Source organism: Globicephala melas, chromosome 7, assembly GCF_963455315.2.
Source record: "Globicephala melas chromosome 7, mGloMel1.2, whole genome shotgun sequence".
In the NCBI taxonomy this organism is placed as follows: domain Eukaryota; kingdom Metazoa; phylum Chordata; class Mammalia; order Artiodactyla; family Delphinidae; genus Globicephala; species Globicephala melas.
Window position 1 is genome coordinate 67,725,632 of NC_083320.1, and position 23,781 is coordinate 67,749,412.

A 23,781-nucleotide genomic window follows, 5' to 3' on the forward strand; every position below is an offset into this window, starting at 1 on the left:
TAAAGATGCCTTCATCTGATTACCTGTATACCTATGCTAAGGGGAAAGAATGGCTAAGGTTGCAATCCGTTTCTATGTTTTACATGATCTGAGAGCCATTCTTCATATCTTTTGTCCCCTAATAGAAGCGAGTACCCAAAGGGGGTGGGGGGGCTTTTGAGTTTTAATGCTCTAGTCAACAGGCACATCAGGTCACTTGATAATGGTTGGCCTGGCAGGGGTCCAAGGCAGGGGATACTTCATAGGTATCTGTGTGTCCTCACGCCAGTGATGACGGTGAAGTATGGTGGAGCATTTGTGTATCAGCAAGAAGAAGAGGGAGAAGAAAAGTATGGACAAAAAGGGAAGGTGAATGAAAATTACTGTCTGGGAAAAAACACAGTATTTAGTGTTCTCAGAAGAATTTTATTTTTCTTCTTTTGAATTAAAAAAAACGCACATGGCTTGTGGCCTTAAGGAGAGAAGCACAGGAACAAGGCTGCTTTTGTACTCTATTAAGGTTGAGATTAAAGTCCCTACTGATAAACTGAACATTCTTTAAAAGTGACCAGAAGCAAACAGTGTCTGTTTGCTGCTACTTTATTACAAAGACACCACTGAGAATAGCTAAGAATATACTATTTGATCTTTAACAGGTTGACCAAATGATTGCAGTTGGCTCCAGTACATGAGATGCTTTCTGCAAATTATTGTTTCTGGTTATAAACCTTTATAATATCTCAGAATGAATTATGTATGTATTTCATGTTTTCTTTTCTGTTATCAGCCTTGATGTTCTCATTTCAAGTTTCACCCTAGCCTCCTAATAATGCAATATTGAGGCCATTCAGACACTAATTATGCCTCCGTGGCTTTTTTGAAATGACTAAATCAGCATCAGTTCTATAATTATCATTAGCAAGTTTGTATCAGTAGCTCACATCACTTGAAAAGCTCAACTTAAATGATTTGTGAATGTACTCATCTAATACATTGAACAGTCTCTATAGATAAACACAGGTGCATGCATATTGCTTTATGTAAAGTAGAAAGTCTGTACATGTATATTGTATGAAATATATTTTCAATGCAATATTAAAACATTATTTCCATAGCTTGAAATATTAAGCTACGCAGAGACATCCGAGATACCTGTGCTTTCAAAGCTCAGTTGGGATGAGCAGTGTAAGGAAACAGAAAACTATTACTCATACTTGAGGCTAGATCTGATGTCTTCCTCATTTTCCAAATGTTCAAATAGGAATCTGGCAAAGATGATTGACAGGAAGAAGTATCCAAATGCAATTCCTCTGTATTTTCATTGTTTCTGTTCTTGAATTATTGATATTGCCAGTAGTCATTTGCCATGAAAAGAAATCAAGTATGTATGGTAAGCACTTCCTTGAAAGCAACACTTTTATTTTTTTAAAAAATGTTTATAGTATGCCATTTTTATAATTTAACAAAATGGCAAACTGATGGGGAAAATAACTGCAGCAAAATAAAAGTGTTGTGTAAATTAATTCTGTGGCTAAATACACAAATGCTGTGTGGAAACATATTATGGGGTGGGGAGTGGGCAGCAAACACCAGCTACTGAGGGAAGCTGAGAAGATTTCTTTGTATCACTTAAATGGGAAAGACTCACCTTAAAACAGGAAAACCTGATAAGAATTTCTGAATTTGGGGCTCTTTAGGAATAGTGGAACATACATCAAAAACTAAGCCATTGTACTTCCCAGTGATGATCTTTTTTTTTTTTTTTTTTTGTTCCCCATACCACCTAATACTAGATCCTTGTTTTGTACAAAAAAAAAAACTTGTGCCAGGCTGTAGTATTTTATGACCTACATTATTACCCTCTGGGTAGTGAAATGATGGTGCCAAACTAATTATTGCTTTGTCTAATTTTAAATCCAGGTCTATGGAGATTAACAGCTTGCACATTAATTCAAAGCACCAACAGCCCACCTAACCTCATGCCGTTTTAAATGAATTAAAAATCCTGTTTAGGAAACTTTAATATACTTTAAATGAAGGAAATGTGCATCTATACTTTTATCCAGTATATAAAAACCAAGTTCACTTTGCTTATTTTGCTTGCTCACACATACTCCAGGGAGGAACTTTTCTTATCTTCAGGCATTACTTCCCTTGAAAATGAAATACCTGCTAAGCTAAAAGCACAGGCTGAGTGGAACTAATTGTAAAGTGGCAGTGATGGTGGTGGGTAGGGGGAGGTGAAATAATGAGAAGAAAGACTATGTTCAGGTTGAGGAAGGAAAACATTCCGTTCCAACGTATTGTACCTTTTTATATCTTTGACATTAAATGAATGCCTTTAAACACACTGACATTTTGTTATATTACAAAATGAACGTGTAGTATTGAGCAATCAATACAGATAGACCATCTGTTAAAAAGGCGAGGAATCATTTCACCAAACCCTACAAGAAGGATTGACAGTTTGAGGAACCAGAAAATGATAGACCATTGCAGTAACTTCCCAGCCGGTCTCCCCATTTCCAGTTCTATTAGCTGTATCTTCTTAAAGCAGGTCTCAGACCTCATAAATCTCTGGCATCAAAACCTTCCAGAGCTTCCTATTACCTACCTACTGAAATGCAAACCTCTCATCCAAGGACAGAATGAAGTTCCTCCATAATGCATCCCCCATTCTCATTCCCATCCTGATTTCCCCCTTTGTGCCTGTGTACAGCAAAGGCTCAACCAAACTAGATTATATGTTGTTTCCTGCAAAGGCCCCAATAGTTTCCTTCCCCACTGCCTTTGTGAATCCCTATTTCCTCTACTTGTCAACTCGTTAATTTCCTCAATAAACATTTAATCACTAAATGTTTATTGTCACTATTTTAAGCACTGGGGGGGAAAACAAAAGCAAAACCAAAAACAAAACGAAGATGGAAGTTACAATGATTGCCTGCCCTCCAGAAGCTCACAATCTAACAGAGGGCTCAAACACAAAGATACTTTTTAAATGATGTGATAATGCAGAGAGAGAGAGAGAGAGAGAGAGAGAGAGAGATACAGAGTCTGAAAAGAGCCCAGGGGAAAGATACTGAAGTGCCCCTAGGAAGGCTGGGAAGTCTCCTTGGGGGAGATAGGTGCTGAGAGTCTGCAGGGAGTTAGCTCACAGAAAAGGAGGGCAAACCAGGTTGCACAATGAAAAACAAGGCACAAAGGGAACAGACGACGTGGTATATGCAAACTACAAGCGGTTTGTTGTATTGGAAAATAAAGATTAAGACTACAAAGGCCAGGAAAACTGCCCTCTCCTTCATGAAAGAACCCGTATCTTTTGGACAGAACCTCTTTATGAGTCACTTATTACTGTAGTTCAACATTCACTTTGAACTATATTTATCTGTGCACATCCATAAAATGTTAATGTCAGTTTTCTTTTAAATCCTCTGCAAGTTTTAGTGCAATACTTTTAACCACAGTAAGCGTTCAGTATGTGCTTCCTAAATGAGAGTCATGCAAAATCAGGCAGAGGTTGCAGCAAATATACAAAGTACCACCATTTAAAGAGTGAATGAAAAAATATAATCCTCAGGTTACTAGAAGAAGACACTTTTGCAAAACCAAGAAAATATCTCTGGTGAACCTATCACAGGATTTTCTGGTTGTCTCTCCACTGTAGGGTTAGATCATGGAGGAGATATATGGACCACTCTAATACTATTTGACAGTACCTGTATTCAAGTGTAATTCTAACAAATTGAGTAATTTCACAAAAATGAGGTCAAGGTCTTCACTAGTTTTTTTTTTTTTTTTGAGGAGGTGGGATAGTGCATAAGAACTTCTCAGTAGTCTTAATTGAAGTGCAAATGAAGATCCTTAAACTGCAATTTTATGGAAACATTAAAAAATTACTGTGCCAGTAATTTGCATTATTGTAAGACTAACTTCAGATTTTGTGAGCAATATGAAAAAATTATGTACGTCTAGTAAACAGCTCTAAGTCTTGGAATGTTTTTTGAAACAGTAGTTTGGAGGAAGATATTACTGGTTTAATGTTTATTAAAATAGTTAGCCCTTGAGTTTGAAACTAAAAAGCAGTTTTAAAAGTTAAATTGAATTGTGTTGAGCATTTCTTAATAAACCAAAATTATAGAAATTTGTTTTTCTTTGTAAAGCATCTTGTCACCCGCATCTCCCTCATCTTCTCTACACTGTCTAACCTCATCTTTTCCTTTCTCTTTCCTCTCACGTCACATAGGTAAAGCACATCTTTGTGTTTACCCTGGGTCAAATTATCCTTAGTCCAGTGCAGACAAACACATGGTCACCTGCAAAACCCCATTCAGTATCACCTTGCTTATTTCCCTACCCTTCACTTTGATTGTTGTTTATATGTGTAGTGAGAATAAGAACAGGAATAAGTAAATGAATTTTTCCCTCTGAATTAGCTTGAGAGTAACACACACAAACACACACACACAAACACACACACTCGTGAAGGAAAAAAGGATACTTAACGTTTATTTTTCTTTTGATTTTCTTGAAAAGCCCAAGTCAGAATATACTGTGTATTAGAAATTCATTATATATATATCCTCTCTACCTTAAAAAAGTAAGAGATAAGCAGTGTATATAATGCAGTGGGAAAAAATTAGCACAGTTTTTCACTGAATTAACTGTTTCCTTGACTAGTCAATCAGCTTTCTTTAAAGACAATTTCTTGTTTTCATGGCATCACAAGAAAAGTTTTGTAAAATATGTTATAGAGGTAGGTGTCAGTTACAACCAAAAACATTTCTTTTGAATAAAACTTAAAAAAATATAGATAGAATATGGCGACTATTAAAATGCTACTTAATCGTATTACGTTACAAATAGTTTCATTAAGACAACAAAAACTAAACGTTGTACTAATTTTTCAAACAAAGAATGAATCTTTTTGAAAAACAAAGTTTCATATTCCTCTGTAAAATGTAATTGAAGGAAAGCAAGCTTCATCCATACCTAAAAAGAAAGAAAGAAAGCAAACTAGAAATGGTGGGATGACAAACTCCACTGTGGATTTTATTAGTCGTGCAAATCCCATAATATTTTATTATATAAGCCTTTTTTTCCTGGGAGTATATGTAATTTTGGACACTTTGGAAACTCTGTGTAAATATAAGCAGTGCTCTTTTGAATAGATTCCTTTCTTTGATTCCAAGTTAATTATGTTCATTTGTATGTTGAACAATGGATTTTATAATCTGTATTTCAAATGAATATATAAGAGAATTGAAAAAAGTACTACTTATCTATTAATAAACTTCTGGGAACCACACTTTTCCTGCCCCTTTTTAAAAGTAAGGCTTATTTTGTTGTAAATATTGAAAATGAATTTCTTTAAGTCGATCGTCAAAATACATTGTGTTTTACTCAAGTGGTCATTCCATTATTTCTATTTTATTCAGTATTTTGGTTTACATGAGGAACTGTAAATTCAGTACTAGGAATTTAGTGTTAAAGGTTGATGAGCTTTGAACTTTTTTTTTTAAACAAACAAGGACAGAGCAGTTTTGCTTGAATTGCACAGAGGACTTATCATCAGCATTCTCCACATGGGCAATAACTGAAATTATAAATTCTTCACAGTTGTTGTTGTTTAATTCATCTGTACTCAGTCCAACAGTGACCCATAGATACTTTCCTACACTTATTCCTTTGTGGTGAAATCCAATGGGCAACTTCTCATAATATCATTTTCAAAGCTATCTTGTAAAATATAACTAAAGGGGCTTCAGTGTTCTCTGTTAGATCAGAATAAAGTTCTGTTGTATTTTGAAGCCTGTTTTTTAAAAAAAAAAAAAAACACAGAAAGGTCAAATCTATTCCAAATAGAGATTTCATTCCCTAGAAATATTTAGTAAGATTTTGAATCACCTTTTCTTGTCTTTTAAATTCTGTTATCTACTTAGATTTAACTAAAATCATTTTTCTTTCTCTTGTGTTAGGTAAATGCATCCATTCAATAGCTAACCGTAAGGTAAGAAAATCACAGAAGGAGAATGAAATTAATTTCGCAGTATATAGTTGGTATATTTTAAAAGCTGCATTTCATCATCTGGAGAGCTGTAATTTAGTCTATTAAATCTATAGCTGAGAAGCGGGGGGAAATGTGAATACCGTTCGTTATGAGGAGGGTCAGTCCTAAACAAGTATGTTTTCAGTTCCAGCCTTCACAGATAACATTTTCAGCTTGATGGGCTCCTGGTCCAATATTTAATTTGCCTCTTTCATTCTTAGCTTATTTGAAATATAGAGGACCGGATGTCCACCAGGCCAGAGTATAAACTTACCATTTATCTATTAAAGTCCTATTTAATGTAAACGAAGAGAAATTATTACCCCACTCACTCTCTTTCTCATTACAATTTCTAAAGAACTTTGCCGGGCACATTATCTCGTAGACATCATGATCAAATGTTATTGTTTTGCTTTATTATCTCAGTTGGATGGTTGGCTAGTCTAGAATGAAATAGGTTGAAGGCAATACTCGCAGCCTAGAAGTCTGAATGAGGCTCCCATTCAAATGATTCTGGTTGTTTGGGGGTGGGGCGGGGTGATTAGTAAACCAACTGAGCTTACACTGCATAGTAAGCGTCTGGATGCAGCACATTTACATCTAACAAGAGACCCCAGAAAACGTGTGCGTGTTTCTTAAACCTTATGTTCCGAACAAAAGGCTATCTCAGCAACAGACAATCAGCACTGCACCGCTCCCTGGGATGCAGCAACACACTCAACTGCACATTTCATTCTTCTTCAGCTCCCAGCGCCACAAAGCCCCTACTCTCTTCCCACTCCTGGGTCCCTAGATTGCTCCATAGAAGGGGGTTGGGAAAGCAGAAGCCTAACGTCTGTGCCTGCGCACCAGCCGCCCGCACCAGGGGCCCCCGGGCGCTGCTTTCCCCTGCCCGAGCCGCCTGGGGGAGGTAGGGAGGGGAGCCAGAGAGCGGAAGAGTGGACCGCACACCTAGCCACTCCGGATTTTATTGATTCACAGGGCAGCGGGGGAGGGGAGCTGGGTTAATTCGGATCCCCCCCCCCCGCCCCGAAGTTGCCTCCTCTTGGCAGATAAAGTCATTTTCTGGCTGGTGCTGGGGGCCCAGGGGAGAGTGCGGGCGAGGTCCCGGCTCTCGGGGCCAGATCCCGTCCTGTGCGCGAGTCTTGGGGGTGGGGAAGGCTGAACCGGCCGCAGCTGTCGAGAGGGCCTGGAGCGGGCGGGGAGGGGCGGCGTGCCGGAGAGCCCTTTAAGGCGGGTTAGGAGCGCTAGGGCCGGCCGGTCACGCGTGGGAAAGAAAGGCCCCTTCCCTCCCGAGGCGTCGCTCCCCTTTCCTCAGGTTGGGCCGCCTGAGAGTGCGGGCCGGCAGAGCTCCCGGTCCCCGCGCTCGTAATCATGACCTCGGGGCCCCCTCCGGGCCGCGTGAGCGCGTTGGCGAGGCTGGGCGGCCGCCGCGGCCCCGGCCGTGTAACATGACCCGAGCGGCCGGCCGGCCGGCGCGGCGCGGCCATTGAGCCCTCCCTGCCCATGAATCTCTGGCGCGTCTCTAGCTCGCTCGCCGCTCGCCTCCCGCCTCCTTTCTCCCCCTCCAGCTCCGCGGGCTCCGTGCGCCTCTCCCTCTCCCTCCCGGTCCTGCCGCTGCCCGTCTCTCTCCACTGCCCGCCTCTCGCCACTGCCTCCCGTCTTCTCTCCCTCACGGCAGCCTCCGTCTCTTTCTCCCTCTCTCCTTTGAAAACTGATCTTTGGCTCTTAGTGTGAAAGTGATTTGAATTTGGCTCGGCGGCGCTCTGCGCCTGCGCCCAGCCTCTGGCATGCTGGCTCCTTCCAAGCAGCTGTTTTGGGTTTGAAATTCCAACATGGCAGAGGCTGCAGTCCGTCTTCCCTTCAAAAACTTGGAATGATTTCAAATCATAGGCACCTTCACTTAACCCTAGCTTCCATTCATCAGCAAACACATCGGATCGATGCTACGCTAACCTATCGGGTTTTCGCTCCGCGCGTTCAGGTAAGAGGAGCTTCGTAGTTTTCCACCAGCTGTTTAAATTTGTTTTTGTTTTTGTTTGTTTAATTTTTAAAGAATATAAATAAATTCAAGACCGTAATGAAAAGAGATCTTCGAGTTGTGCCGTAAACATTAAATTTAATTTGCACTCGTTTCTATTCTGTACGCCAACCTGCTGTCTAATTTCTCTGTACAAAGTAGCCCCGAAACATTATAATGCATATTTTTGCTGCTTAATCATTGTAACAATAGTGTGGGATTAAGAGTTCGCGATTGCAAGAATCTCGTTTTCCGCTATAATGGGCTTACTTATTACTATCTTTTTTACTTCAAAGATAAAAAATAAGAAAGCGGAGCCATAGGGTGGGGCTAGACTTTCTTCGGGAACTAACTTCTAAGTAAATAAGAAGTGTAAATAAGAATCTTGCACACACAAAAAGTTGAGGTTAAATTACAATCTCGTGGCTGGAGGAACGTGAATATGTCAGAAGATCGGTTGCAGAAAAATGTAAGCACATCATCTTGGAGGGGGTACAGCGTGGTGGGCGTATTGTTGGCAAGGAACGGGAGAGAAAGATGTATAATTTAATGGTATATACAATCCACTGATCCTATTACCGTCCTCCCCGGAGCTCTTGTTAGTTTCAATGGGAGTGAGTGAAATTGACATGGACTTGCATTCCTGGTCATGTGCTTTTTTTCCTTTCTTTCTTCTCCTGTGATCTGAGATCCCCTTTTTGTTGATGTTGCTTTCCCCCTTAATTATATGCATGTAGGTTAAATGAATACCTGACGAAAGGGCCCACGTTTCAAGGCAGTGACATTTGATAGCTGAGAGGAAAAGTGGCTTTAATGAAAAGCAACCTTTGGAATTCCTGCTTGTGAGAAATCCAATTCAGCTTTTTGTGCTGCCAGCAAGAAATGATCAGTAGCACCAGTGTTTATGGTATGTCAGTTTTGGAATTTACTTCCTTTGCATCTAACTAGGAAAGACAAATTAAATAGCATGATAAAACCACTGAAGACTCTGCTTGGGAAGGAGCTGCTCATGATATATAATTCCTTTTAAATATATATATGTATAATGTATATTTTAATCTGTCAAAATGCTTGTTTGCTTTTGCTATCGCTTGTTTGTATATTTCAGTTTTGATTAATAGATTGCTGGAGTCCACCTTTATCGGTTTTAGCTGTAATTCCAAAGTTGCATGTTCCTAGTAATGCACTATATAACCGCTGAAGTCAAATGGTATGTAAATTAGTTAAACTCAGTGTGCAGTTTTTTGGGGGAGGGGGCTGGGTGGAGAGGGGAGAGGGTGGGAGTGCGGGGAAAGACTGCTTACTAATGAAAGTGTATGTATATATGTACACACACAGAAGTGGATGAAATTTTTTTTTCTCTATTAATGCAATTTGACTCTCTGCTCTCTCAATGATTGCACTTTGTGGAGTAATCACTTCTTCTGAGTGTGTTTTTTTTTGGGGGGGGGTGAGTGAAGGGATATCTTTTACATGAAAATAAAAAATGTATTTTGATTGCTTAAAGTCCTTAATGCCTTTTAAGGAACAGTGGTAGGGTTTTGTTTTGTTTTTTTCCTTGCCATTCACTTGTCTGCCTGTCAGCGCTTTTTACTTTTAACCTGTGACAGAATTAAATAAGCAGGCACTGAAATTGACTTTGTTTGAAATCTCTCTTTCCTCTTTCTTTACCAAAAAGAAAAAGAGGTCAGATAAATGGAGTGAGAGGGGGTTTTCAATAGCTCTTGTGACCGTGTGTACACTTTGTGATATTCAATTAAGACTAGGAGGGAGCAACAACAAAAAGATGTTAAAAAGTATTTTGCATAACCAAAGGATATGTCCACTTTAAACATTTTTTTGTTTTTGTTACATATAACCCCACCACCATGCATTCACCCTGAAAAGAGAGAAAGGAGGAAAGGAAGAATATGAAAGAAAGAAATAGCAGTAGAGATAGCTGCCAGGGGTCTGTAATGTGGCCGTGGTTACTGGTCTCTCATAACACAAATGTGAATACAAGGAAAGGGACTATAAGAGCCGATGCGCGACAGACACTTCTGGTTGGACTCTGGTGACTGTTGAGCTAAACACACACCGCTCTTACATGATAGGAAGGATTTGATTGAATTTTGCATTTGGAACTTGTTGACTTTGAAGCGATCAATAAGAAGACTGTTTATTTTAGATGCACATAATTTGCCCTGAGAAATGTTTTAAGGAGGAGAGAGCACAGCTTTTTTCCCCCGGAGCTGTTGGAGCGAATGGGATTGCCAGATGGGCGATTTCCCTCTGTGATGTTAAAGCTGTAATATATATTCAGAGCAGATTGGGCTGCTGCCTGTGATGAGGAGGATATTACATTTATAAATTTTAAATCGGAGCTCGGACAATGTGCTGAGAACAGAAATTGGATGGTTTGACTGTTCACCGTATTGATACTTAAATGTGATTTCTGGGTAGTAGTAATAGTAATTATTGCAGTAATATGTAAAAAACACGTTGGGGTAGGAAATCATATAATTCATGACATTTAACAGCAGATTTAAGTGTATAAATTACTCCCCCAGTCTCTGCTTACTATTAAATAATAGTCACATAATTTATTTCCCTCTGTGTTTAAATGCCCAGTTGTGCAAGTGATATTCATTCAGAAAGCTTGTTTTTATACACTAGAATTCTGCAGAGGCAAAGTTTATATATAATCTATAAAGTAGACACTTGTGCATATGTATAGAGTGGCATAAGTGGCTCCTGTTTTGTAATTCTGTTACTCTGATTATTTTTAGATTTTGTTTGTCTCAAATGTGTGGCCTATAGGAACCACAGCTACAAACCTAAAAGGCTGGAAAGTGGACAAGGGTTCACACTCTGGCAGCTCTGCTGTTGCAAATTAAAAGTGTGTTGTGGTCAGGAAATGAAAGCTACAATGTCTCTTTTGAACAAGTCGTTTATCAAGAGAAACATCTATCAGGGACTGCCTTGTCACATTGATCCTCTAAAAGTTAGGTCCGAGGTGGAAGCTGCTTTGATGTTTTTGATCCTAAATTTAATACAACGGGGAAAAAAAAGCAAGGATATTTTGACCAGAATAGATTTAAAAAAATGTTTCCTGGGACCAACAAGATCTATTTATTAGTATTGTACTATGTGTGAAGTTTTTTGGACATAACAGTTGAAAGGCTTAAGAGGAAACCCCAACCTTTATAAATTGACAGTTGTTCAAATACATATTTATAGTACATTCAGTTATGGCCACATTCTTGGTTCACATGGACATTTTGAAAATGATTGTTTTAAAGGGAAAATTATTTTGAAACAGTGTCTTAGAACAATATACAGAGAAACAGAGTTTTCATTCACTCAGATTGTAGAGTGGCTCTCTTCTCTTCGTGTTGCCTTGTAGTTCTGTATTTCTGTTTCACTTCTTCATTACATGTGTGACATAATAGCTTTTAGTGGGGGAAGAAACATTTTTTCCTATGAAAACCATTTCCCAAAACATGCTTGCTCACATCATCTTTATTGTTTATTAACTGTGCATGTGGATCATCATCAATATAAACTATAGGAACTCAAGTCTTTCAGAATTTCAGCTTAAAAATATAGGTAGGTAGCAGATTAAATATGCCATGTATTCTTAAATACTGAATATGTTGCATGCATTATTCAAATTTTAAACGGTATTATTAAGAAAATGACCAACTTAAAAAAAATTTCTTTTTTTCGTGAAAGCAGTTAAAAGCAGCTTGTTTCATTTTGGGAGGCAAAGCTAGGAGAGAGGTGTGCCTTCTTTGAAATAGAGTTTTTGGATACTTGTCTTTTACTGCTGGTGGCTACTTGCTATTTCACATGGGTCTATCAACAACTAGGCTGATGGATCACAAAGAGTGTGGTGGGAGTTTTGGGAAGTATAATACTTGCTAATTAATCATGTCTGAAATGAAAGAATCATAGCAGGGTAATAAAGTCTCGTTGTTTTCCTGGAAGAGGGTAAGACTTCTGTTTGGAAGCTGTATGTGTGAGTTGACTTTCTTTTTTCTTCTCCTAAAAAGACAGTTTATAGGGTCACTTTAGAATTATTTCAGGAACCGTCTTTTTTGAAAATGGAATATTTTTCTTTTTCCTGACTGTACCAAATCAGTGAAATTCTTAAAAATGTCTCTGAGTGAAAACATAGAGTTTTTTCCTCAGTTATATTAAAGACTCCTGCGGTTGAGTTTCCAGTACTTTTTTTTTTTTTTTACCATAAATAGAAAATCTTTCTGTTGTTTTTATTCATGTCAGGCAGGAACTTTGGAGGCTGGTACTTCTGATAGGCATACAAGAGAGCAAAATTTTTGTTAATTACTTTTAGCTAGTACAAGAGTATGACCAGAGGGGAGAAAGGGAGTAGTACTTCCAAGAATCTAGAGATCGTCTGTATTATAACTTGACGTTTCTAAGGTAGTTTAAAATATTAGCCACCTGAAAAAAAAGCAGATGAGCAGTATCATTATAGGTAAATTCTTTTTTTCCTGAGCTTTGGCATGTCACCTTTTAGAATTTAGTATTTTGCTTAGTTTACGCATGGGGACAGATCCTGAAAGTTTGTGTCTGCAACATTTTTCAGAATTTTCATCTCAAGGTGAAGACGGCTATGCTAATAATTCCCTGTTTTTGGCTGTGAGTGTTTGGATGCCTTGAATGATTGCCTAATTAAGTAATCAGTTTTAATGGTCCAAAATCAGCAGAATTGCTAGGTGTATTTGAAACAATTGCAGGCTTTTATGTTTTGTACTTTCTAGTTTGTTCTTAGAACCTTGGTTTGATAAAAATGTTTGCTGTTTTGCTTTTGATATTCTTGAGTACAAATTTCAGGTACCTCTTTTGTAAAGTACATTTATTTTTGTAGAGGTAATAATTTTAATTACCAGGAATTTAAATCGATTTATAAATTTTTGATTGGGAGAAATTGTTCTGCAGACATTTGTGTGAAATACTGACGTATGCTACTGATCGATAAGATGTGATTAATCAGCATATCTGCTTTTTAAGCTTTGGTCACTGATAAACTAGAATAAACAAATGGCACAGAAAACAATGCAATTTTTTTCTTTAAATTAAAAAAATGCAATATAAGTGTCTCTTTGGCGATATACAAGAGTTAATGTTTTAAAATCAACTGAACTTAGAAATTCTTTTGGGGTACTACTTGGAAGACTTCAAGTCCAAAAATTATTCCACCTTTCAATTAACTCTTTCTGTCTCACACACATAACAGATTATAGCTAATTGTTTTTAAAAATCTATTAAAATGAAAGACTTTTTTTTTAAAGACTGCAAATAAATCCCTCTTTAGCAAGTGCTTTTCATGGTTGGATTTTGTAATTTTCTTCCTTCTTTTTCCCTAAACTTGAACTTTTATCAGCTTTTTCATTTAACTTATGGTAGAAATTTCAAGCCTAAGCTGCTTTGAAACATGATTGCTGATTACTGATCCTTTTGATATTTTTGATGTTATCATTTAAATGGCCGTTGTACTTGAGGGATGCTTACTGCAAGAAATGCAGATAGTGGAAATAAAAGGTAGGCAAGAATATGATAAAAATAAATTGTACTGATAAGTTGAAAGCAAATCAAAAGCAGGTGGGTATGCAAAGTTTCCTCAGGGCAGCCGCACAGCTGCCAGCTCAGGAGCTCTGCCTCAGCACAGCACAGGAGTGCGCCGTACCTGTTGACGACAGTCTTAGTTAGGAGACTGAGGAGGCAGAAGAGATAGGTGATCAGAAACCGTCCAGACATGAGATATCGTATGGCAGTTTCCGTTAATAATATTTACATACGTTATGTAACAAATCTGCTTGTTGTCTTGTTACTTGAATATTGACACTGTACTTAACATTGCACATGGTGGGCTGTGCTTTCAGAGTATATTAGAAGCAGTGAATTCAAAGGAGAATTTCAATGCAGAAGTATTTACGTTGAGTATATGTATAAATGGATACGTTTGCTTATATTTGAGCTACTATGACTTTCACAAAGCATTGACAGCATTACTCCTTGCAATCATTTTTGAAACTGATACATCTTGAAAGTAGAAATGCACGATTTATCATATGAAGGCCCAAGGTTAAACTTTTTTTACCCTGCAACCTGGCTTCAGTATTTATACTTTTAAGTTGGGAAATCTTTTTTAGAAAGTATTTTTTAAGTAAGATTGGAAAGTTTGCTTCTTGTTAGGATTTTGTTCTTATTTTCATATGAGTAAGTGATATATAACTTACAAAAAGCATTTTCTTACTGTAGAAAACATAATGTAAAATACTTATAAAATTTATGTTTTCTTTTGCCCAATATCTTAACATTGAGAATACCTTTACCCAGTTCCTTATGAGTTTTTATTTCGGCTGGTAATTTATACATTTATTCCATTCCACTTGTGGATATATTTCAGGCAAGAGAACAGAAACTGAATTTTACTTTACTCATCAAAAAAGAACAAAAACAAACACACACCTCCCCCCATCTAATGTTTGCCTTATGTCAATTGGATGCTTTTTAAGCAACTGACAATTGATTAAATGCCATATACTTATGACAGTAAACTCATCTGAGAATGAGTGACCTCTACTTTCATGCTTTGGTTTTAGGAAATATTATTCATGGAAACAGTAACATTCAAAATAATAATTTTAAAGTAGTATAATGTACAGCCATGGGTTTCTAGATGTTGCTGTAAACTTTTTACAATTCTTCTGATTTATGATGCTTACCGTCAGCACACATTGTCACCTTCACCTAGGGCTGGCTACATAATTTCTGGGCTTGGTGCAAAATTAAAATGTGGGGCACCTTGTTCAAAAATTATTAAGAGTTCAAGACAGCAAGAGCAGAAGATTAAACCAAGTGCAGGGCCCTTCCCTGTGGGAGACCTGTGGGCCTGTCCAGGTCGCAGGGCAATGAAGCAGGCCCTGCCTTCATTACCCACAAACCTTGTGGAAGTCACTGGGTTTCCTGCGTGGAGACTTGACTAGTCCACAGTGATTCCACGTGCCTCTGCCTAAAGAGATGCTAGTGGTTGTTGAGTAAGAGCCTCGGTGGGAAAATTGGACCATTAGGTATCTTCTGCTCTTTCTATACGTGAACTGGTGACTGAAATCTTTGCCTTTATCTTACGTTGCCTTTTGCCTGATGTGCTCCCATATATCACCTGAATTTTTGTGCAGATATTCTTAAAAGCAACTCTGTTTTGTAATTGTTTGCAGGCAGCTACATACTTAAATATGTATTCCCCAGGCACAGAACGATTAGGGTGGGAGGATTTTAGTAAGATTTGAAACAAGAGCCTGAGAGTTTCTCTGTTGATTTGTACCGCTATGCCACCTAAGTTTCAAGCACAAGTGAAATAAGTATTTTTAATGTAGAATCTTAAGTTATCTAAAAATATAGAAAATTCTGACCATTGAGAAATAAAAGCACAACTCATTGAGTCAGGGAAGATGGGCAAACACAAAAATAATTACCTTGTTATAGTAGCAGCGATATTGGTATTTTGACATTAGGAAGTGGCATTGTAGCTGTATAAACATGTGGTGACAGCTGTGTTAAAGATGAAAAGTAACTCTTGCAGTAACATTAACTTTGCAGGATGTTATATTCAAACGGTGAACTTAAACCAGAACAATCCCCTTCCCCCTGAAATATGTAGTCACCATCTGTGACTCCTTTCCGCCTTGGTTTGAACAGTCTACTTGATGGGTGGATAAAACGTTTACATTGTTGCTTCCCAAGATACTTCTCAATGAGATCAAGCTTCAAATTGAGAACCCTAAAACTAAATTTTGAAGTCAAGCGGCTTTTTCAGATACGATGGAATGTCCAGCAAGTAATGGATCTGAGTGTACTTGAAGTTGCACCATTTATTTTCAAAAGATATTTCCCACATCAGATGACTCTGCCAGGAAGAACAATATCAAAGAGCTCAGAAAAGTAACTATTCTTTTATGTAATCCAAGACTGATGGAGGGGAGGGAGCTTTAAAGATATTTCTGAAGAAAGAGAAAAACCTAACTTATTTTGAATGCCTCGTTAGTCTTGGTGGAGAGAAATCCTATATATGAGACCTTCTAAGAAGAAAAATCTTTGCCCTGTGTAATAAGAAGGCATTGCTCTCCCGGTTGACATGTACTTTAATGAAAGGATTGGAAATAACTATTACAACAGTGTCCCATTTAATTATAAATTCACCCCACAGTTTAGAAATCTTTTGCATTAAAGACATTGTGAATTTGAATTTTTTTAAGAGGCAGTTAGCCACAATGCATATGTTTAAATATTCTATGTTGTATAACCTATCTACAAATTCTAGTAGTATAATTTAATTTGGGAACCATCTTTTCCCACCTTACTCCTATCCTTTAGTATGTTGTGTTTTCGTATTAGTTGTTTAGCTTTAAAAAAGATTAAACTAGGAATCTGGGTAAATACGTGGCAATATTAGTGCATCCTTGTGCCCCAAAGAGCTGTTTATTTCCCTTGTATTCACTTCTCCCTTTCCATTTCAAATTGAAGTTAAGATTATAAACTCTTTCTCTTAGATCATATATCTGAATGATGCTAAATTATAAATCTTAATTAGGTATGATTCACTGATTTTAATCTTACAAAATAATTATCCTGAGTAGGATAAAAGGTTCCTTTAAGATTGAAGGCATTTTCATTACAATACCCATTTAAGATCAAACAAATACCATAAAATAAACAGAGTCCTATTAGTCTTTTAAGCTTAACAGTTAATACTTTTGGATTTAAATATGTGAAGAAATAAGGATATGAATAGGACGGTCTTACTGTTTGCACACTTTAAGTGCTTGTGATAAATTTTACTGCCAGGAATTACATGGATCTAAAAGAGTCTTTTAAGTAAAAATTACAGTTTTGATTATCTAAATGGAAGATGCTCTTGTGCACGTGCACAGATACATTTCTCTGTGAAGGTATTGATGTCAGGGACGCTTTTGGTATTTCTTTATGAGTAATTAGGTTAACGGGGTTAGTTAGAAAATGTGTCCTTTCCTGGAAAATGAAAAATTACATTCAAGCAGAAGTAAAAGAGTAGAACATAATCATGACTTTAAGTACTTAAAAAGATATTTTATGAGTCATTTTTAAAGAATAATACTCAATATGTAACTTGTTAAGAATAATAGCCATTTTTACTTTTTAAAGCACATCTGTATTAAAACTGGCTTTCCGTTCATGAGTCACAAATCTGGAGTCAATTTTCGACCCCACTTACAAAAAATATGGGTCTAATCGCCACCCCCTCTTACCATGGTGTTCCACTCCAATCGTGTTGGTATCGAGTTCTTTAAAGAGAGATCTTCGCTTGCATTATTCAGAAAATTAAGCAACATTTTTGAGGGGAATACTGATATGACCGAAATGTAGACACTGGGACCCTGCCTGGCCTGAGTCCTTGTCTGACAAACGAGAAGGACCTTTATACGCCTACAGCGCTTGTTCTTTCTATGGGAAGATTTTAAATGTACTAAGAATTGAACAGCACTTGTTCCTTCTATGGGAAGATTTTAAATGTACTAAGAATATAAGTGTTCCCTAATTGGAAAAATATGTTTTATGTAATTCTAAGAGTACCAATCAACTAATCAACTAATTTACTTATGGATGGTAAGATAGTAGGACTAAATAATCTTATTCAGAAATAGGTGTTTAGAGTAGTAGTATCTTTCTAGAGAGAGAAAAAGTCTGTACGTATGCAAAATCCCTTTTGGGATTTTTTTGTTTGTTTTCTTTTCTTTCTTTTTTTTTTTTTTTTTACTGTGGGTGAAATCTCTATCAATAATGTTTAGGCTGTAAAAGTATTAGGAAAAAATCTAATATTGGAAGTTCTTTATTATGCTATGTACTTTTAATAAGTCCTCAATGAGTGCATACAATGCACTAATACTTGTTTTGTTTGTTTTTTGATTTGTGTCTTGTTTTATTTTGTTGTAGCATCAAGTTAAAAAGACCTTACAGGAAACTATTTTGTATTGTTTATTTTTAAAAATACTCAGAATAGTACAACCTGTGGTATAGGTTTGTTTATAATGATGAACAAAAAGCCCCAATTTTACCCCAATATAATTCCGTTTCCTTGAAATCTACACTACTATATCAAAATGCCACTACTACTAAGCTACGATTTAGGAGGTGTTGCTGGTGTATAATTGTAATGCACATGTGTACCTAAATACATATTTTTAAAATATTTATCTATAAATTCTACTAGCCAACTTTGCAGGTGTCCTTGTGCTTGGGGCCAGTGGGGGAATGGTTTTCTATCTGTTTTGCTGTTTGCAAACTCACCAGAAACCTTGCTGTCTCATCCATCTTCCTGCTCTTGGAATTCATTCTTACCCATACCTGTGTACTGTTTTGAGGGACTGAGATTTTTTTCTCTTTCTTTTTTTTTTTTCTTTCTAGTATTTATCTGTAGGGTTGTTTATTACTTGATCAGATGGAAAATCAAATTTCACTTGAGCCACTGGAATATGATATTTAGATCATGAGGAGGTAGCTTGAATTAATTTAGAGGTTATTGGGCTGTGTACTAGGAGGAAAGTGTAGCAGCATTTTTCGGCATGGACAGAGGGTGAAAGACCACTTGTAGGAATGAGGAAAAAGCTAAAGGCAAAAAAAATTAGGGATGTTGTTAAGGAAACTAAGGGTGAGGGCTGTTTTCGTGTAGCTGTTGCTAAAAATGAGGTTGGCAATTTAAAAAATCAAATCCTAATATAATTATGTGAGAAAACCTCATTTGTTAGGAATTAGTGACTAGTACACATTGATTAGCACACAGCACTATCTAAACAAATTATGTTCTTCTTTTTTAAAATGGCAAGTTCTATACCAAATCTTGGATGTATGGGATTTGTGATAACCCAAATTAAAAGAACTATACCCGCTTTTCTTCCTTATAATTTTAAAAAAGTGTAAAAAATACACATGCCTTTAAAGATGATTCATATTACTCTTAGACTCTTCTCCTTCACATACTCAGTTTGGTTATGTCTCACATGAAGTTATGGAAGAACATCTACTGAGGATTAGGATATATCTTTATTAAGACTTCTTTTTGGGAAACAGTGAGTTTATTGTCATAGAAGTCAAGTCATTAAAGTAGATAGATATATGATTTAATTTGATTTGAGCATAGTTTGATGATAAATTCTGTATCTACCCTGTAAATGCTAGCTGTATGTTAATGACCAAAACCAAACCAAACCAAACAAAATTTGTCAAAGCCCCACCTCAGACCAGTTAGATGGAAGTTTTGGGGGATAACCAATTCCTTTTTCTTTTTCTACCCCAGTGATTCTAATGTAAAGTTAGGATTGAGAATCACTTCACTGAACCAAAAATTTATACATTTCATGAGCTCTTAAATTTTTTGCTTTAAGTTTTAATTTTAAGAACTTCATTCTTCCTGGTTTGAAGTCACAAAAATAGAGACATCTATTTAGAATTGAATACACTCATGATATGTACTAGAGATAGTTCACTATCTGGCTGAAGTTCAACAACAATCTATGAAGAATTTTAGGGACATTGCCACCATGCTGGTAAGAGTACCTCAGGAAAGTGACAATGGTGACAGCAGCAGACGCCAACAGTCTATCATATTTGTGACCTTGGGTAAGTCCTTCAGCCTCTTTGAACCTCAAAGGAGGGTTCATCCAATGACTCTTAAGAATTTTTTCCAGTTCTATATAATTCATGATTGCTTGGTCATCAACTAGTGAGCTTGAGTCACTTGGAACCTTGCTGGTGGCCAATGGCTGAGTGATTTTTTGTTTCTTTTTAAGAAACTCCAGAAATTGTCTTGGAAATAATGAAGGGAGCTCAAGGACCATTTATCACTTTGTTAAGCCCTTCAGGAGGGATGGTAACCATTCATTAAATATGCTTACTAATTGGTTACAAGCAAATGTGCCAGCAATTCTAATACCTTGAGAGTTGACGAGTATTAGTTAGCCAGTGCTTTCTCCCTGTAAGAGATATAAATAGACTGACAAGCAGATTAACTTAAGTAGTAATGGATTTAGGGACTTCAGATCTCTTTTAAAATATGTCAAAATTATAGATCAGTATGAAAGTTGGATGTTTATCATACTGGAAACAACTCCATCTTTTTTTAATTTTATCCCTAACTAATCTTTGTTCATCTTCTTTTTACCGCCTGGAATGCTCTTCTCCTCCACCTGTCGAAAACCTACCAGGACTTTGACATCTAGCTCAAATGTTGCATCATCTATGAAAACTTCCTGAGCCACCCTAATGAGGATCCATTTCAACGTCTGCTTGATATTCCTTAATCACTTAAAAAATCTCCTTTCAATCATTTGCCATCATTTTTCTTCCTCTATAGATTGCTGGGCATTTTTGTTTCTCATTTATGAAATTGTAAACTCCTGAGAGCAGACTACATGTGATTCATTTTTTATTTTTAATCTCCTCAACGTGTGTATACAGAGCAGGACCTATATAGTAGGTGTTCAATAAATGTTTGGTGAAATGAATCAATAGAAATGTAGGAGACTGTCACTTGGTTCATCTTTTATTAATCTTACTTTAAAAAACTAGAAGATGCTTTTAAAAGTACTTAAAGAACAGATATATTAACATTGTGTATTTCGTTAAAAAATGAAATTTCTGGGCTTCCCAGGTGGCGCAGTGGTTGAGAGTCCGCCTGCCGATGCGGGGGATGTGGGGGATGCGGGGGATGTGCCCCGGTCCGGGAAGATCCCACATGCCGCGGAGCGGCTGGGACCGTGAGCCATGGCCGCTGAGCCAGCGCGTCCGGAGCCTGTGCTCTGCAATGCCGCAACACTGAGAGGCCCGCGTACCGCAAAAAAAAAATGAAATGTCTGTATTCTTTAATTACTAAAGAAAGACTTTACAATCTTCTTACATTTCTGAAACAAAAGTTTTATAATTATATACCTAAGAAAGGGCTTACAGTTATTTATTCTATTTTCTCCTATATCTCTGGGTAGGAGAGCATTTAAACTATTTTATAAAAACAGAACAGAACATTATAATGTATCTTTAACAAAACTCTGTAACCTATTTCGATTACAGGCAGTAACACATGGCCTCAAATCACTATGCTTTACATATTTAAATATTTTTTTCCTTTTGTTTTTGCAGTTACAAAAATTCAAGGGTATAGAATCATAAAACATTAGATGTGGAGACTTCCAAATCAACTTCTTGACAACATAAGGTTGATTGACACTTGGTTATTCAGCCTTCGGTTGAACATGGGAAATCAGCATATCCAAAGGCATTTCTTTGTATTTTGTCCTTTCTCTGATAAATAGGCAGTGTGCAAATATGTGCCTGGTGGTACTCAAAACATTGCCTTGGGAACATGATGGTACTTAGGGTGATAAGAAGTAAGATGCAAACTAGCTGATCTATAGTTGATATGATAACTTTCATTGACTCTGTAGTTTGTGAATGTCTTTGGTTAACACTTTAATTGACATACTTTTGTTTCGTATTTAATGTCTGACACTATTCATTTATTTTGTATTAAGTACTGGGCAGTAAACAATTTAGCTGGGGTTACACCCAGTGACCCTATCTTCTAGTGGTTCAAATGCGTCACCCGCTCAGTTTGTGTGTTAGTGGAAGGGTCAGTTTCTTTCTTAAACCTGTCACTAATGTTACAGCATATAGCATTACAAAATTTTCTAAGGGAAATTTAGTTTGAGCAAATGTTGAAATTGTAATGTGTTAGTCAACAATATTTTACAAAGTTTCTGTTTTATATTTGTGTATTTGAACCTAAAGATAGATGTACTAGAGAAAAGCACTTGTTCACATTGCTTCATGAAAGAACACAGATAAAACAAAGACTCTATTCTCATTCTTCTAAAAACACAATTTTACTAAGGAAACCTATAACCTTTACTGAAAGCTCACTGGTTTTCTTCCAATTTGGTCTCTTCAAATCTGAAAAGTTCTAGATGCTATCTTACTACTTCATATTGAAATCTAGGTTGATCTCATATACTCCATGTAGAAGAAAATATCTGCAATGCTGATCATTGAACCTGAATTATTACAAAGATACACTGTTAAGTGAGCCACAGTGGACAAATGTTGTTTGGTCAGTTGCATGAAAACACTGCATCTTCAGCAAAGAGCTTCAGTACTAAAGAACTATAGTACATTAGAGGTAGAATAATAAAGATTGTGAAGCAATAGGTTAAAAGTAGCAAGAGCATTTTTGCAGTTTGACGGCAACAATCTATTTAGTTCCTTTGTTAAATTAGCTTTTCTGGTTTTCTGGAAACCAGTACTCTTCAAGCAAGTTAAAATTGCTTAACTATAAGTTGAAATCCATGAGATTGAGAGTAACGACTATGAATTGTAAAGCCATAATAATGATGGCTTGCCAACAACCAGACTAAATCAAGGGAGGATTTAAAAGACATAGGTTTAAAATTCTACCTGATTATAATCAGGAAGTTGGGGGGTTTGAAAGTAAATAAATAAAAATATCCACGCAGATTCCTCACACCTAAAATATCAGCTATTCTTCCTTTAGTTCTCTCGTAGAAAAAAGTAGGGTGATTCCCCAGAGAGGGTAGTCATGTAAGTAGGTGGTCACTGAAGATGAGCCATGGTTAAAAGCCAGTGGTCAATAGTTTATTTTGTTGCTGTTCTTTTTTTTCTCTTGCCGTCATAAGCATAGCTGACAGCTGTCAGTCACTGAATTTTTTGTTAGGTCTAGACATGGCAATTCTTGAAGAATATGAAGCTATAATCGTCCTCTTGGCTTAAAATCTAAAATAAAACAAAATTATTTCAACTGAATACAGCTCTGTGTGTGTGTGTGTGTGTGTGTGTGTGTGTGTGTGTGTATGCATTCAGAAGAGAAACCTATGACGCAGCTGACAGCGTCGATGGCTCTTTCATTCTGAATGGGCCAGTTAGCAGCTCCATACAGACACCATCTAAGTGAGCCAATTTAAATCTCTCCAAATTCTTAACTAAGTGGCCCAGGTCTATCTGGGAGGTGGTACTTATTTGTCCCTTAGGTGATAGATTTGGCATGATATTCAGTTGAAGACTCAGTAAACAAGATTTATGAGGAATTAGTTAAAACTGAAATTGAAAATGGATATTGAGGTATAGTTCACCCTAAAATGGCTTGGATATATGTGTCAGATGTGCATGAAGAGGATTTTTAAAAATGCATTCTTTGGATTAGAATAAAAACTAATCACAAATTAAGTCACTTAAAATTTGCTTGCCTGATATGATTATTTTCTTTGACTGACCACGCCTTCTTTTAGCACTCCCACCTTTGTCCAGGGTTCAGTTTCGTGTCATGCACATGTCCTTGAAGAAATGCAACGTCTTTCACAAGATTTTGTACGAGTGAAATCAGATACCAGTTTTTATTGCAGAACCGAGGCTACAAATGTTTCTCTTTAAAGACATTTTTAATAGAAACAGTAAGGTATAAATCATTTAAGCAATTACCTGGACATTGTGGAAATGGGGCTTGGCTTGTTCTGTAGCCCCAGATGTTTCCAGATTCTAGTAATAACCCAGCCCAGATATTTACAGCTTAATTTTCTGTGCATGTGCACTTGTCCACAAATGGCTCCTATTTCCCATGTTTCTGTTGGACAACTGGGCCACTTAGAGGTAAGGAAAGTGATCTCAGTGTGGGTGATGACAAACAATGGTT

The 23,781-nt window shown here is 37.0% G+C and overlaps 1 protein-coding gene across 2 annotated transcripts in view; it reads left to right on the forward strand.

Annotated features, from left to right (window-relative positions):
- Positions 1-7,725: 7,725 nt before the first annotated feature.
- FIGN (fidgetin, microtubule severing factor) overlaps positions 7,726-23,781 on the forward strand; it is a 122,173-nt gene continuing 106,117 nt past the window's right edge. Inside the window, exons 1-2 of one of the 2 annotated variants that reach the window (XM_030852595.2) lie at positions 7,726-8,009; positions 8,783-8,952. In XM_030852595.2, coding sequence (XP_030708455.1) covers positions 8,928-8,952 — 25 coding nt within the window. In that variant the 5' untranslated portion in view covers positions 7,726-8,009; positions 8,783-8,927. The remainder of the gene's footprint in view (positions 8,010-8,782; positions 8,953-23,781) is intronic. The other variant, XM_030852596.2, reaches the window with a different exon arrangement.